This window comes from Pantherophis guttatus, chromosome 6 (genome assembly GCF_059756535.1).
Source record: "Pantherophis guttatus breed Tessera chromosome 6, ASM5975653v1, whole genome shotgun sequence".
NCBI classification, from domain to species: Eukaryota; Metazoa; Chordata; class Lepidosauria; order Squamata; family Colubridae; genus Pantherophis; species Pantherophis guttatus.
This window is the reverse complement of record NC_142068.1, coordinates 30,985,458-31,001,527: the sequence shown is the minus strand read 5'-3', so window position 1 is coordinate 31,001,527 and position 16,070 is coordinate 30,985,458. Positions and strand designations below refer to the sequence as shown.

At 33.0% G+C, this 16,070-nt stretch overlaps 1 protein-coding gene across 2 annotated transcripts in view; it reads left to right on the top strand.

The window, feature by feature from the left end:
- Positions 1–16,070, top strand: part of U2SURP (U2 snRNP associated SURP domain containing) — a 39,657-nt gene that overhangs the window by 11,073 nt on the left and 12,514 nt on the right. The window contains exons 4-18 of one of the 2 annotated variants that reach the window (XM_034439301.3): positions 406–520; positions 949–1,082; positions 2,937–3,004; positions 4,664–4,758; positions 4,837–4,869; positions 4,956–5,038; positions 5,598–5,763; positions 6,804–7,015; positions 8,671–8,714; positions 12,827–12,931; positions 13,507–13,573; positions 13,738–13,901; positions 14,245–14,407; positions 14,836–14,915; positions 15,464–15,551. In XM_034439301.3, the coding sequence (XP_034295192.1) occupies positions 406–520; positions 949–1,082; positions 2,937–3,004; positions 4,664–4,758; positions 4,837–4,869; positions 4,956–5,038; positions 5,598–5,763; positions 6,804–7,015; positions 8,671–8,714; positions 12,827–12,931; positions 13,507–13,573; positions 13,738–13,901; positions 14,245–14,407; positions 14,836–14,915; positions 15,464–15,551 (1,617 nt within the window). The remainder of the gene's footprint in view (positions 1–405; positions 521–948; positions 1,083–2,936; positions 3,005–4,663; positions 4,759–4,836; positions 4,870–4,955; positions 5,039–5,597; positions 5,764–6,803; positions 7,016–8,670; positions 8,715–12,826; positions 12,932–13,506; positions 13,574–13,737; positions 13,902–14,244; positions 14,408–14,835; positions 14,916–15,463; positions 15,552–16,070) is intronic. The other variant, XM_087872647.1, reaches the window with a different exon arrangement.

Genomic DNA, 16,070 nt, shown 5'->3' with positions numbered 1-16,070 from the left:
TTTGTAGGTCGTTGAAATAAAATATTTGATTAGGAGAAATAAGCATATTGATTATATTAAGCACATTGAATATTGTTTAAATGTTAAACTCAAGTTCGAGCCCATTATTTTGGCACATTATGGCACATTTTCATTAGACTCTTTTACAAGTCACAAAGGTTTCTTTTATTTAAATTCAAAGGAAAAATGTTCCTTTGAACATTGGGCATCATTTGAAAATTAATTGAAGCCTTAGAAATATCATATTTGATAAAAGTGCTCTTTTCTGTTCAACTTCTTGTAGTATTTGAAACCTTTGTGTGGCTAGTAGGTTCCTGCAGATACCTGGAATAGGTTATGGGTAGGAAGCTGGATGTTGCTGATGTCTTCATGCTGATAAATTGTGTAACATTTCGGTGACTATAGGAGGATGAAAAGGCAGCTGCAGAAATATATGAAGAATTCCTTGCTGCATTTGAAGGAAGTGATGGCAATAAAGTGAAAACATTTGTCAGAGGAGGTATTGTTAATGCCTCTAAAGGTAAGGCTTATTATAACATTATCCAGGAAAGAAATTAGGTTCCAAGAATTATTTTGAATAAAATATTAAATTTTACTTAATTTGTGCTGCCTTCAGATTTGTATTTCAGATAGTTTACCATAATGGACATTTATTAAGATGCTGTTATATTGTTAATGTTAATGGTTCTTATATGAGTAACTAGATGGTTATAATGGTAAATTTCATTATACGCATCCTTATAATTTTTAAATAGTTGAACCCATCATCTCAATTTTTCCTGGCAGCAGTCTTTCTATAAAGCAGATTAATTTTAAAAGTTTGACTAAAATATGAGCAGAGGTGTTTTTTTAAAGGGCAGCTTTGAACATGGTCAAACCTGTATGTCCACTTAAACTGGCTTTTTCGAAACTTGTTACTGTTTAATTATTTTTACGATGTTTCATCAGAACATGACACAGACGAAAAACGAGGAAAAATCTACAAACCTTCATCACGATTTGCAGATCAAAAAAGTCAGCAGACTCAGTCATCTTCTAATGAGAGACCGCCATCCCTTCTAGTGATAGAAACCAAAAAACCAGTAAGTTTAGATTTTTTAGAAATATTTGTTACTTCCATGTTCAAGTATATTGGTTATTTATATAGTTACGTATTGCTTTTCAGATAAATTTTAGAAAGCAAACTCAGCCTTTGAATCTGTGTTGGCTTTTGTCGATGGCCTGGATTACTCCCTGCAATTTTCTTGGCAAAATGTGACTCACCATTGTATTATTTCTAGGGTTGAGAGAGTGACTGGCCCAAGATCTCATAGCTGACCTCATGCCCAAGGTGGGACTAGCATTCATGATCTCCCAGTTTCTAAAGCCTGCTACTTTTAACTATCACACCAAACTGGGTTTCTATATGAAATTCTTATAGTGCCAACCAGTGACTTGACATTAACAATGAAATGATCCATAATCTATTAAATCTAATTACCTGTTGCCTTTAATTTTTTAAAATATTGTTAGTAAGATATAGAAAGTCTACACAATCATTCTAGTTGTTATAAGGATAAACTATATTTTCCGGAAAAAAGGTTTCTGTAGGAATCAGCTGATTTTGCCCTTTTATCAAAAATAAAGGGATATTTCTGGTTCTGGATAGTTTTGGCTGCTAGCCAAAACAAAATTTAGGGGCTGCAATACTTTTATTCAGTTAATTTTCAGTCCTGGTTAAATAAATAACCAATATATTTTAATTCCATGGGAGTCATGGGTTCTGGATTTTGGATGTATTCTATAAGTTAGCCCACTTGAGGTACCTGGGTTCAAAAATTGTTGCCCTATATATGATGCATCATTTCACCCAATTAAAGGTTACAGACCTGAAAGTTTTGAACAATGGCAGAACTTTTAATGTACTGGAAAAGTTTTTTTTTAATTCAGTGAAATACTCAGAAATATGTTTGCCTTGAAAGTAACCATGTTGAAGTGTTGAAGCACAGTCAAGCATCCGGAAATGTTTTATGACATTTTGTATTATGTCATAAAATAATAATGTTTGGTCATAAAATATTTTATAAAAATTGCCAAGTTTGAGTTGTCTGGGAGTCATAGGTTTCAGATTTTGGAGGAATTCTAAAGTTAGCTTGTTTGAAGAATTTGAATTGAAAATATTTTGCCCTATGATGTGCACTGTTTTGCCTAGTTAAAGGTTAGAGACTTGAGAGTTTTAGTCGTATACTAGACAACCCGTGCCTCCTTTCACAGAGTCATCCTTTCAAAGACATTTCTTTACCACATTCCTCTATGTTTTCAACAGTGGCAGAACTTCTAATGTACTGCCTTCACTGGAAAAGCTGGGATACACGCAGACATATATCTGCCTTGAACATAGTCTATGTTGAACTGTACAGCAGAGTCCAATATCAGCACAGGAAATCCTTTAGGACATTTTGTATTATGTCATAAACTGTTTTATGATAATGCTTTTGTTATAAAATGTTTTACAAAATTCACCAGATTTCAGTTCCAGGGGAATCATGGGTCTTGGATTTTGGATGCATTCTGTAAGTTAGGCCATTTGATGTACCTTGGTTCAAAATGGTTTGCTGAATGGTATACTGTTTTGTCCAGTTAAAGGTTACAGAAATAAGAGTTATATGTAGATTGATAGATAGTGCATGAGTGGTGGAAGGAAAGGACTTTTGATGATTTAATGTTGGTTTTTGATATTGCCTTGATAAAATTATTTGTATATTTGCAATAAACGGGTGCAGCAAAGTATAAGCTTAATAATACAGTTTTAACAGTATTACTTTTATGTGTACATTTTCTTATCCCTTCCTTTTTTTAGAATGGATTTTCAAAGTATCCATTTAAATATTTATATTGATAGAATTTTTAAAATAGTAATTGTGTGCATAATTAAATAGTTCTTCAAATTGTTTCAGCCTTTGAAAAAGGGGGAAAAAGAAAAGAAAAAGAGCAATTTGGAGCTTTTTAAAGAAGAACTAAAACAGTGAGTATTTTATTTATAGATTAAAATAAATGGAGCGTAATCAAAATAGTTGCAAAGGCAGTTATATGGAGGAATTGTTTTTGAAATGTCTCAAATATTATATGCTCTACTATCAGGTTTCTGTCTGCTGTATTGTATTATTTTGTATTATTCAGACTACTCGTCTAGATAGATTCCATCCCCATCCCCCCGCTCACTGATACTAGGCCGATCATAGTAGGGCTTTTCTTATTTTGATGCTTTCTTTGATCCTTTAGAAAGCCATCTTTTAAAAGTCAGTTTATACCTTCCTGCTCTCAAAATAACGTTTTTAATAATCTCATACATCTGAAAAAGGTAATAAACAACTGTTTTATTAATTAGGAAACTCCAAAAGAGAGAGTGTCATCTAGATTATTTTTTTTACCAACTTTGGTAATCTCTTCTCACCATTTCTTTCTATGCCACAATCCCCACCCTATTTTTAAAATTATGCTTCCATCTAAACTCCTTGGGACAAATAATTGCACACCCACCCACTGGATAGAAGTCTGTATCACTTTGATTTATGTGACTTAATTCCTAGGCAGTTTTTAAAAAAATGTTACACAGTATTATATTTTTAGTGGGTACTTGGTAACATTTTCAATTTTTACAATCTTAGGGTCATTCTCAAAAGTGTATTTTCTATTTTTACAACCGTCTAACCATGCAAACTATTTTTCTGCCTCAAGCTGAGCTGTCAGATTGGATAAGACAGCAATACTTTCATCTAAATTACAATATAATTCAGCCTGCCAAGCAGTAAAGGGATACATAATTTGTAGTGGGTATCTCAAATTGAAAGGAACCTTTTATACTGTAGTAATATCTTGTTTCTTTGAGAGATTTTTACCTATGGCCTAAATCTGGATCCACAAACTCTTCAGGTCATCAGCACTTTTATGAAGTTTCAGATTGTTCATCAATCACCAAACGTTTATAAAATAATAATTTAAAATAATAAATAAATACTGAATGAAAATAATTTAATAAATACTATTTTGACTAACAGTAGTATGAATAATAATAATAAAGAAGAAAGTATGAATAATTGGGTGTGGGATTACCTTGGTATAGTACAATAGAAGACAAAGAATTGGAGAAGATCGCCAAGTATCAGGATCTGGAAATCAAAGTTGAAAGATTATGGGATAAACTGGCCATGGTGGTCTCAGTGGTTTTGGCACACTGGGTGCCCTGCCAAAAAACCTTGGGTGGCACTTAGGCACTCTGAGGATTGGCAAAATTTCTGTCTGTCAATTACAAAAGGCCACACTGCTTGGATCTGCACATATACTATATTGATGCATTACAACATCTTAGGTTCTTGGGAGGAACCCGATGCATATAAAGGCCAAAACCAGTTGGCAGCTCTGGTTTCACAATTTTGTGTATAAAACGAGAACAATCACAACAATAATGGATAAACCTATTAGCCCTTAAAGACTGTTATTGACCACTTTGGAGAACCCTGATGTAGAGAATTTCTTTCAATCTCCAAACTCCGAAGTGGTCTGTTTGAAAACTTGGGTAGATTTTTCAATGGTAAACTAAATTAAATCAATAGGATTTTTTAAATTATAATGATGACTATTTGAATTGAAGCTGCTTACTAGTTTTATAAAATATCTCTTACAGAATTCAAGAAGAGCGTGATGAAAGACATAAAACTAAAGGTAGATTAAGTCGTTTTGAGCCACCTCAATCAGATTCAGATGGACAACGCCGTTCCAGTAAGTAATCATTATTGTATTACAGTATTGTAATCTACAAAAACCTGAAACTAAATAGACATCTGATCTTTCTTTTAGTGGATGCACCTTCAAGAAGAAATAGATCTTCAGGTGGTAATATAGTTTTACAACTCAATTATATGCTTAGTTAATTTAAAATAAATTCATTGAATTACATCTTCTTTTCTTTGTTTTAGTACTGGATGATTATGCTCCAGGTTCACATGATGTTGGAGATCCAAGTACAACAAATTTGTATCTTGGAAACATTAATCCCCAGGTAATAATTAGAGTACTTAAAAACATTCATTGCTATGAACTCTGTATATAATTTTTCATATTATAAGTATGCAAATACTATGCATGGGTTTACCCATAATGCATCATATAAATATTTTGGAGAGGAAGGGAATTTTGATAATGATTCATATAGAAATAATCACTTGAATTAGTGGTCAAATAAAGATTTTAATCCAGATCTTGTTATTTCAGCTATATCTACTAAATATGTATGCCATGGCTGTTGTCAAAGTTGTATTGATGGGACTTATTCATTGTACAGGCTTGTGTGTGTGACCAGGCCTGTCCATTATAGCAGCCATTTTCTAAGTAGGCAGCTTTCCCAATTGCTTCTAAGAATTGAAACTCCAACCCAAACCTATTGAGCACTATTGGATTATGAGCTATGTTTTATTGCTGTGAGAACAAATCATTAGGGTATTTCTGGATCTTGTGATATTTTATCACACCATTCTATTAATTTTTTTCCTGTTGTACTTACAGAATACAGGAGATGCACTTTCTTTTGAGAAATACCTCATTCTTTTTTCTGTTTCTAGATGAATGAAGAGATGTTGTGCCAAGAATTTGGACGTTTTGGGCCTTTGGCAAGTGTGAAAATTATGTGGCCAAGGACTGATGAAGAAAGAGCAAGAGAAAGGAATTGTGGATTTGTTGCCTTCATGAATAGGAGAGATGCTGAACGTGCACTAAAGAATTTAAATGGTACTAAAGCATTGAAATTAATTGCCTATATAAGAAATCAGGAGGAACATTGAGCAAAGCAAGGTTTCCAGTGAAAATCATTGTGTGGGGAAGGTTTACTTACTTATCTCTGCTTTGTTATGAAAATCTTAACTTAAAGATTTTCCTTACCTTTTAAGAATTTTGAAGTTAAGAAATTAGTAAGTACCAGGTGAATTAATTGATCAGATTGGCTGCTATGTTTATATAACTGGGCTTTTCCCTTAATGGAATTTATTTCATTTTTAGTTTCTTATTCTTATTTCTACTTATTTGAAAAAAAAAAAGCCTACTCCAGATTTAGCTCTAATAATAGTATTTGGATGATTTGAAATCCAGATAGTGCAATCATGTAATTGTGTGCAATTGTGTTGACTTTGTCAACAAAGTCCTATGTCCATTTTTACATTAGATAAAATATCTTGAGATGAGAACTGATTTTTGGAAGTTGCAGTGTTTAATTGCTACCAGTAGTCCTTGATTTACAACAGTTCATTTAGTGACCGTTCAAAGTTACAATGGCACTGAAAAGAGTGACTTATAACCATTTTTCATACTTATGACCATTGCAGCATCCCCATGGTCACATGATCAAAATTCAGATGCTTGGCAATGGATTCATATTTATGATGGTTTTAGTATCCCAGGGTCATGTGATCAGGTTTTGCAGCCTTCTCACGAGCAAAGTCAGTGGGGAATCCAAATTCAGTTAACTGTTACTAACTTAACAAATGCAATGATTCACTTAAAAACTGTGGCAAGAAAATTCGTAAAATGGGACTAACTTGTTTTACAAATGTTTCATTTAGCAACATAAATTTTGGGGTCAATTTTGGTCATAACTTGAGCACTACCTGTACAGTATCCTTAGTCAGACATCTTTAAAAACTAAGACTGAATTTAATGCAGTTTATTTCTGTTGCATGATATGTATGTTAGACAACCGTGAGCGTCTATACGAGGACCTATTTTCATTGAAACACTGATAATGCAGTTTCTAAATCAGTGCAATTCTTCCCCAGGCAAGATGATCATGTCTTTTGAAATGAAATTAGGCTGGGGCAAAGCTGTTCCTATTCCTCCTCATCCTATATATATTCCTCCTTCAATGATGGAACATACCCTTCCACCACCTCCTTCGGGTCTGCCATTTAATGCTCAGCCCAGAGAGAGACTGAAGAATCCTAATGCTCCAATGTTGCCACCACCTAAAAACAAAGAAGATTTTGAGAAGGTAAAATGTTACTCAGGGCCGTATCATCTTCTGTATGATAGTATTTGTAACTCTGTGATAGAATTTGCTTAATTGTTCCCTGCCTTAGTTTAAGGAGCCTCATTCCCTTGTCATGTTTGGGCTACATAATTGGGCTTTGTTTTTAATTGCACTTTTAAATCTGGCCACCACGTGTTTTCCCCCTCCACGCTCCCTGGTTTTTTTCTCCTCTGTCCCCCTTTTGTTAGCTGCCAGATTTGCAGTCTCTAAATTAATCTTTTTAAAGGCTACATTTAAATTCAGCCAGATTGATTAATTAGGATGAGCTCACATGTTTCTATGTAAAAAGCTATTTCAGACATTAAATCAGTAGCTGAAAATAACTCAGGATAGTTAAAGGATTTTTTTAAAAAAAAACAAATGGTAAGTAACTCTTAAACACAAGTGATATCACATTGTTTTAATACTTTCATGAAGTTTCTTAGGTCTGAAAGGGTTGAGAACTAATGGCCAGTACAAATACAACAAATAAGCTACAGATTGCTTCCTTTTTTTAATCTTGTTGCCTTTCTCAGGCAAGTTTTTGGTTTTGGACTGCAAAATTTTAGTGCTGGCTTTAACATAGTTAAGTGTTACTTGGGCAGTGACAATAATTGTGGGAAAAACCTCTCAGGCTGTTCCTGGTCGCATTCTCTAAATCCTGGCTTCCTAGCAGGATTCAAAATCTGGTAAGCCACAGCCTTGATTAGCTTAAACTATTGCCACTCTCAGTGTGATTCTTAACTGTGATTAAAAACAGTAGGGCTATCAAATCCGCTGAAAAAGCTCCTTTGGAACACATGGGAGCTATACGAAGCCCCTCTTTCCAAATCATCAAAGTGCCACACGTTTTTTCAGTCTCATGCAACTGTTTTGTAAGCAGTTTCCAGCTGTTTTTCTGGCTGTGCATGCAGTTCTTTGATGATTCAAAAAGATGTGATTTGTATGGGCTCCCACATATTCCAAATCACCACTTTCAAAAGATTTAAACAGCTGTAAAAACCAACAATAAAAGCTGGGAGAAGTCAGTCTCCAGAAAGGAGGGGATGGAACATTAGAGTATTTAATACTATACCCTGATCACATAAACATAGTGGAAACACCACAAATGTTAGCTTGCATAGGACTAACTTAGTAAATAGAAAATATGATTCCATTTTCTGTATATGCCTTCATCTGGCAAGCCCCTTCATATGCATGTGGTGGGTTTGTCTATGTACATTGAGGCTTTTATTTTTTAAAAATAGCTTTTCTATGCTGCATGTGTAACTTGTTTCACAAGATTTTAAAAATAGCAATTGATGCAGTAAAAGGGAAACTGCTATTGAGAAAAGTAAAAGCCCTACTCTACACATGGATATCTGTGCCTAATTCTTTGGGCTGTTATCAGTTTAGTATCTATTCAGTGCATTGATGTACATTCTATTTGGAATGTCCTTTGCAATTTGTGAACTTTTTGTGGTTCACCACACACAATAATTTGCTATGTAATTGCATAGTCTATAACTGCAGCAGTGATTGCCTGCAAACATGTGATAGATGTGTAGTATTTTCAATGCATATGTATTTTTTGCTTGTTACTTGTTAACAATACTCACATATTCTATGTTTATTATCTGATGTGACTTCATATACAGACTCTGTCGCAAGCCATAGTCAAAGTGGTTATCCCAACAGAAAGGTACATGTTTTTCTTTATTATTACTGATCTAAATATAGCGACTATCCCATTTGGAATTTTATATAAATTGTGATGTTGAGGAAAAGTTTAGTCTTGACTGAGCAATGGTTGCTTTGTAGATGTGAGAATGTTAAGGTATACTATCTATATTAAACTGACTTTTACTAGTATTTCAGTTCAGTTGTAGGATTAAATGGAATGAAGTTGGAATTATTTTAGTAGATGGCTACAAAGAAAGCAGAGTTTTACTCAACTTTAGCCCGTAAAAATGTTTTAGATTGTACCTTTCATTGTGTCTGGATAGCATACAGGACCATATTACTGTGAGCAGTCACTATAAAGCAGATCTAAAGTTGTCATGTGAAAAGGTGGACTCTTGGATGTCAGTAAAAATCAGTGGTTTTAGGCTTGTCTATTAGTTTAATGATCAAAAGGATACATTTATTTCATCAGCATGGGGATATTGAGTAGATTTTAATTTATATCCAGAATTACAGTAATATACCATCTTTGTTATGGGTTATCATGGTTTTGATCTTGACTCATTGATTGACTTGTATGATTGGGGTTTGGATGACAGATCTTTTCTGTCATCTTCTGAAAGCTTTAGCATAGTAATTCATAATTGCTTAATCTTTCTCTAAATTAAGTGGTGAGAGTATTAGGCGTATCTAAGTATGGCAGTTATAATTTTTATAATCAGGATATAATTTAGTCTAACGTAATTTAGGGCCAAAGGAGTACAGCATATATCGGGCAAATCCTTGCTCAGCCAAGCATAAAGCTCTTCTGAAACATAGCAACACAAACACTTGTTTAAAATAAACGAGCACCAAAGATTTCCAAATTCTCTTTGACATTGGCCTTGGTGAACAACACCAGCTGAACTGTCTGCGGCAGCGGGGGACCAGGAAAACATCATGGGATGGATTGGGAAAGTATACAGTTTTTGACCAGACATTGGTACGATCAGCTCCAATTAATGTGGTTTTATTATAACTGAAAACTTCTTTTTGTTGGCCAAATTAATGTTTTACAAACTATTATCCTTTTGTTTTATGTTGTTTTTTATCATAAAGATTCATAATGTAACCAGGCTATACATTTTGAAGAAAGAAATGCAAGCATCTTTTCCATGATGCTTTTTTTTTTTTTTTTAAAGAGGAGAGCAATTTTCAGTGCTGAAGAGTTATGTGATATGACTTACGAGAGCCAGGAGAATGTGTTTGCAAATGTTTCCTTGTTCTTGTTGTTGTTTAGGATTGAAAACAAAACCTGTTTCAGAAAAAGAATGTTCTAGTTTTGCTCACTGCAGCATTTTAAGAGTCCAACGATGGAAAATATTTCTCTGTATATCAATAAATATATTTGTGAAACCCCTATTTAGAAACCTGTTGCAGTGGATGAGAATTCCTGTTGTATTAAACCATTTTATGTCATTTGTGCAATAGTGTCATTACACCAATGAAATAAAATGATTCCTGTAATGACATCATGTGAATGATGTACATTCTAATTAACAGACAATTGTAAATAACAACTGATCCCCCCACCCCCTCTTCAGTCTATTAAATTGACGTTTCACTTTATTGTTGAATTAAAATGGTTTTGATGTTTCAACATACCGACAATATGTTTTGGAAGTAGTGAAGAGAGAAAGATAAGCCCACTGAGTTCTCCTGTGTCATTATTTAGGGTTGTAAATTTAGTGGGGTTAAAAGAAGAGGAGGAAAATTTACCTTTGGAATTCATGAATTTGTTGATGCTGCTTATTTTCATTGTGCTTCTTTGCATTATTTATAGACTGCATTCTGTCAAGATGTCCTGGCGTAAAAATAGGAAAAGTTAAAAAAAAAAAGTAAAAATACATTAAGATAAAATGCAGGAATAAAACATCTTCAGTTAAGACAATCAGGTTTAAAAAGAAATAAAATAACACATTTTGAGAGTTAGGATCAAACTAAAATAATTCTGCACCTCTTTTCTTTTGATGGAGAAGACATTCTTCAAAAAGAATGTTACCACTAAAATGTTTTTTCTTTTACTTATACAACCTGTCATGTCTCATTGGCAGGAAAGGAGAGCTTTAGGTGATTTCATATGTAAGTAGTCCATGAAGTACCAAGAACTATAATCTTAAAATTCAGAATGTGAAATTAAGTTTGCAGAACCATTTTAAAATACAATTTCCATGTGATCAAATAATTCCTCTTAGACTTCTGCAGTGACTAAAATGATAATTATTTGTATATTATGAACATTAATTTGAAGGATGATGATAGGAAATTAAGAAATAAGTAGTAGATAACACATTAAAGGCTATTTTTAATAATGTTAGTTTTTAATTGTATAAGGTTAGTCATAGTTATAATTAAAACAGGATTTTTTTTCCTGTTCAGTGTTTGTATTATAAGCTAAAAACAAATGTGCATTTTCTCTGGTTCTTGATGTCAAATTTTATGCACACTTGAAGTTCCTGAAACCCTAAGCTTATAAATTTAGGGTTTATACTTCATTTAGTAATTACAAAATCCTTTTGAATGTGCCAGAATACCAATATTCTTTTAGTTTGGTGCATGTAATACAAGAATGAAATTGGGGTGGGTAATGGGAATGAGGAGCTTTTATTGTTTTAGTACCTCTTATATGTTATGAAACTTATCTGTGTATACAACTAAGCACCCAACAAAATGAACTCTTTTTTATGTGCGAGGACATATGTGGCATAGATTTTTCGTACTTTTATTTAGTATCTTTCCTTTATAAGATCAGGAACTTATTTTTAACTCTGAAAAGCATATGCTACAGTCTACCTAAGTAGCCTACGATACTACTTTTTAGAAAAAAATGCTAAAATAATACTAAGTAGCTAACTATATATGTATCTCCTACTTGCAGTTCTACAAATTGGGGTTAATGGAACTGCTTCCTAAAATAAATTAACTTAAATAAGTTCACAGGAGAAAAGTAACTTCCTCATTTATGTCTCTCTTAAAAGAGAAGTATGTATGAATGTATGTGGGAAAGAGTTGCTGGTGGAAAGAGAAATTGACCAACCTGGTTTTAGCTGATTTTCTACTTATCCAGGAATTTTTTCTACCTTGCCATCTTTGGTTGAAGAAAGCTCCTTGATCTTCCAGAGCTAGTTTTGGAAGTTTAGTGGTAATGAAAATATTTTCCTTCTGTGACCTTCTTAATGTTAACTTATCTTTGGATTCAAGCAACTTGCTAAAAATCTGAGAAATCCCCAAATAATAATCTCTAAATTGAATTGTAGTTTTTCTTTTTTTCCTAATGTATTGCTTCATCTATATTAGTGCATTTTGAAATGCTCAATAATAAACACTTCGAATTTCTTAAGTTGTACTCAATAAAGAATAATAAGCATATAGCATATTCAGAGTTTTGTGAGTCAGGTTAACACTAATGACAGCTTTCTGGAGAAAACTTACTCCCTAATGTTGTATTTGTTAAAAAATACATTTATATCATAGTTTTATAGGGAGTTCCAGGTGATTCAAGAAGCTGTCAATATAGCTGTCAAAATATTGCAGAAACCAGAATTCCTTGGTTATTTGCAGCCTACACCACTCTGTATTTTTGTTGCTCAAATTTATACATAATCAAACAACAGGATTTTTAACCAATTTTTTCATTTTTACTGGACTCAAACACAAAGTCTTATCAAATGTTACGAATGTAATTTTGATCATATTGATTTCTATAAAGAAACAGTTAATATGCTATCTTTTATTGCATGTCATGAGTTGTATTCATATTTATTTATAAGAATTATGAATTAATTCACTCTAAGCATACAAAATAATACAGTTGTCTCAGGTAAAAATAAAGAACCAGTGAGATCTTGTACTGAACAAATAATCTAGGAGTTGTAGGACTTCTTTATACTCATGATAATATTGAAGGCCATTGTCCAAATTTATTTTTGATTATGTAAGGTTAGAATAATTGTATAACTTAAGAATTTGGAGCAATGTTCTTAACTATACAGCAAAAATAATCTTTTTTCATTTATAAATGCCTTAGGTGGTACATAGCTTGCATAATGTTAGGTATGAATCAATTTTCCTTTAACTGTGTTGTTGTTGCAGGAACTTGCTTGCATTAATACATCGAATGATAGAATTTGTGGTACGTGAAGGACCTATGTTTGAAGCCATGATCATGAATAGAGAAATCAATAATCCAATGTTCAGGTATTTAATATTTTCATTAGTTCTGTTGGATATTATAGATTATATAATTGTTTAATTGAATTTGTTACGTAGAAAACATTGTATTAACATTACTTTTTGTTTTGGTTTTGAAATTTTACAATACTTTTTGCCTTACTTTTAGGATGTCTCATTTTTCTTTGCAACTACCGTATTTTTCAGACTACAAGATGCATCTTTCCCCCCCTAAAAAAGGGTGGAAATGTTGGTGCGTCTTATACACCGAATACAGCCATTTTTGGGCTCCCGAAGCCCCGTCTCGCTTGTTCCATTTTTGCAAAAAACAAGCCTGTTTTTGCAAAAAACGGGGCACGCAGAGGGTTTGGGAGGCCTGCATAGTGCTCCTGGGGGCCGGGCAGGGCAAAAACACCCCTGTTTTTGCAAAAAACGGGGCACACAGAGGGTTTGGGAGGCCTGCAGAGTGCTCCTGGGGGCAGGGGAGGGTAAAAACTTTTCTTACTTACCTCTTCAAAATCTTGGTGCGTCTTATACACCGGTGCATCTTATAGTAAAAAAAATACAGTATTTATTTTGATTCTGCTCTGCTTTTTGTTTAGATTTTTATTTGAGAATCAGACTCCAGCTCATGTATACTACAGATGGAAGCTTTATTCAATTCTACAGGTAGGAAATGTTTTTACAACTATTTTAGCATTATTAGTTTAACTCTACTTGCTGGACCACTGGGGGCTTAAAAAGAAGAGCGGGATCTTAGAAAATTGGAAATACTTTTTTGCAGGTCCAGCACTTGTTTTGCCTTATTTAAAATGTTTGTTCTTATTTGTTAGGGTGATGCTCCAACCAAATGGAGGACTGAAGACTTTCGCATGTTTAAAAATGGTTCCTTTTGGAGGCCACCTCCTTTAAATCCATATCTCCATGGGATGTCTGAAGAACAGGAACCTGAAGCATTTGTGGAAGAGCCAAGCAAGAAGGGTGCACTTAAGGAGGAGTAAGCATCTTTAAAGAGCCTAATGTACCTAATTTTTCTCTAGACCTAAAACAGACCATCTACAATATTCCCCCATATTTAGTAATACCCAATATTCAAATTCCATTATAAGAAGATCTAATTGTATGTTTTCTTTTTGGAGCAGCATTTCATAATCCCTTAATCAACTTTTTTGGTTGCTGACTAAAGATGAAAGAATATGTTCTTAGTTTCAGTAAAACCAATCTAATACCAGATTATTTTTAGTTACTTCGATTCTGAAATATAATATACACAACTCATTTATAAATATAAAGGAAAAGATGTTGCTAAGTGTTCTAAAAATTTGAAACTGAAATTTTAGACAGAGGGACAAATTAGAGGAAATCCTGCGTGGGTTAACACCGCGTAAGAATGATATTGGAGATGCAATGGTTTTCTGTCTTAATAATGCTGAGGCTGCTGAAGAAATAGTGGACTGTATTGCAGAGTCATTATCCATCTTGAAAACGCCACTCCCTAAAAAGGTATGTTTGATCTCTACGTGATTTTGATTCTCACTGACATTGAATTGGTATTTATTTAATAACCATGAAAGGACAATTAACATCTTTTACTAAATCAATATTTTCTTGATTCAATGCTAAAATCTGTTAATGGCCATAATCATACTATTCTAATTCAAATTTCAGCCCATTTCCTTTTAAGGAAATAACATCACTAATCATTTTTAAAGTTTTATTATTATTTAATTTTTCCAGTGTAGAAAAAATGCTGATAGTTTGATATATTTGAACAGCACTTGGTACTAAATTACATTTTTTAGAAAATGATTTTTTTTCTAACTTATCTACTGTATTTGTATTGTTTTATACTCCTGTTAATGGGGTAAAATGTTTATCTTTTAATACAAACAAAATTAGCAGTAGTTAACTTAATTCTGTATTTTTTATAGATTGCAAGATTATATTTGGTTTCTGATGTGTTGTATAATTCTTCTGCGAAAGTTGCCAATGCTTCATATTACAGAAAATTGTAAGTATAAAGTTTTAAACTCTTTTGGAAAAAAAAATACTACTTTTGGGCTTTAAAATTTGCATATACTATTTGGTTGCTCTATATTGACACTTAACATAAACTGCAGGAATTGCTGCATTTGCAAAAAAAAGTGCATTGCATTTTGACTAAAGCAGCATTTGTGTCTGTTGATTTTTCTCCTCTGGTCAGTTTAATTTTTCTGCTGTAATTTGCAGTTAGAGATAGCTAAAGAATATTGTTTTACTAATTTGTTTTCTACATGTATATGTGCACATTGAATATATTTTTAATGATGGATTGAAATACAGTTATAAAGCAACTATTGTCAGGGTTCCAATTAATATAGATCCACTGCATCTGACTATTATATTCTAGAGTCTTAAAACCTATTCATAACTTGACACCATTTTCCAACTAGGTGTTCAGAGTTTTTTTGCATGGAAATGTGGGGAAATATTTATGTAATTCTTCATTAGGTTGGTTGACTTTCACAGTGCAGTTCTTTATACTATAAAATGTCTAACATATGAAAACTGTCTTTTCAGTTTTGAGACAAAGCTATGTCAGATATATTCTGATCTGAATGCTACTTACCGAACAATACAAGGCCATTTACAGTCTGAAAACTTTAAGGTATGTGCATGGTTATTGTTGACATGACATGAGCAGAATGCCTCAGTATTTATATAGTTAATAAATTTTCAAGGAGGAAATAAACTATATTCAATGTGGCCTACACATACAATAAAATACCAAATACATAATATAAATGGCAAAATAAACATAGGCATTTGTGTATCATCATTTAAAATATTAGGTGAAAATTATCTTCGACAGTAACCAAACATTAATATTGATGCCAGGGCAAACTCTCTTAGGAGAGAAATTTGTAAGGAGACTGCCACAAATATGAATTATCTCATTAGAAATTTAGATTATAACCTGCTTGAGAAATAAGTATAAGAGATAAAGACTAGATAAAGAATAAGAATTTTAGCAGATTTGAAAAGGCAGTGGCTTTCTCCAGAAAAATGTTCTAATTAGTTCTAATTTAATTCTAATTCTGAGGATCTATTTTATACAAAATATCGCTAGCCGTGATGGCCTAGTAGTTAGAATACAGTATTGCAGATAACTTGTTCCACTGCCAGG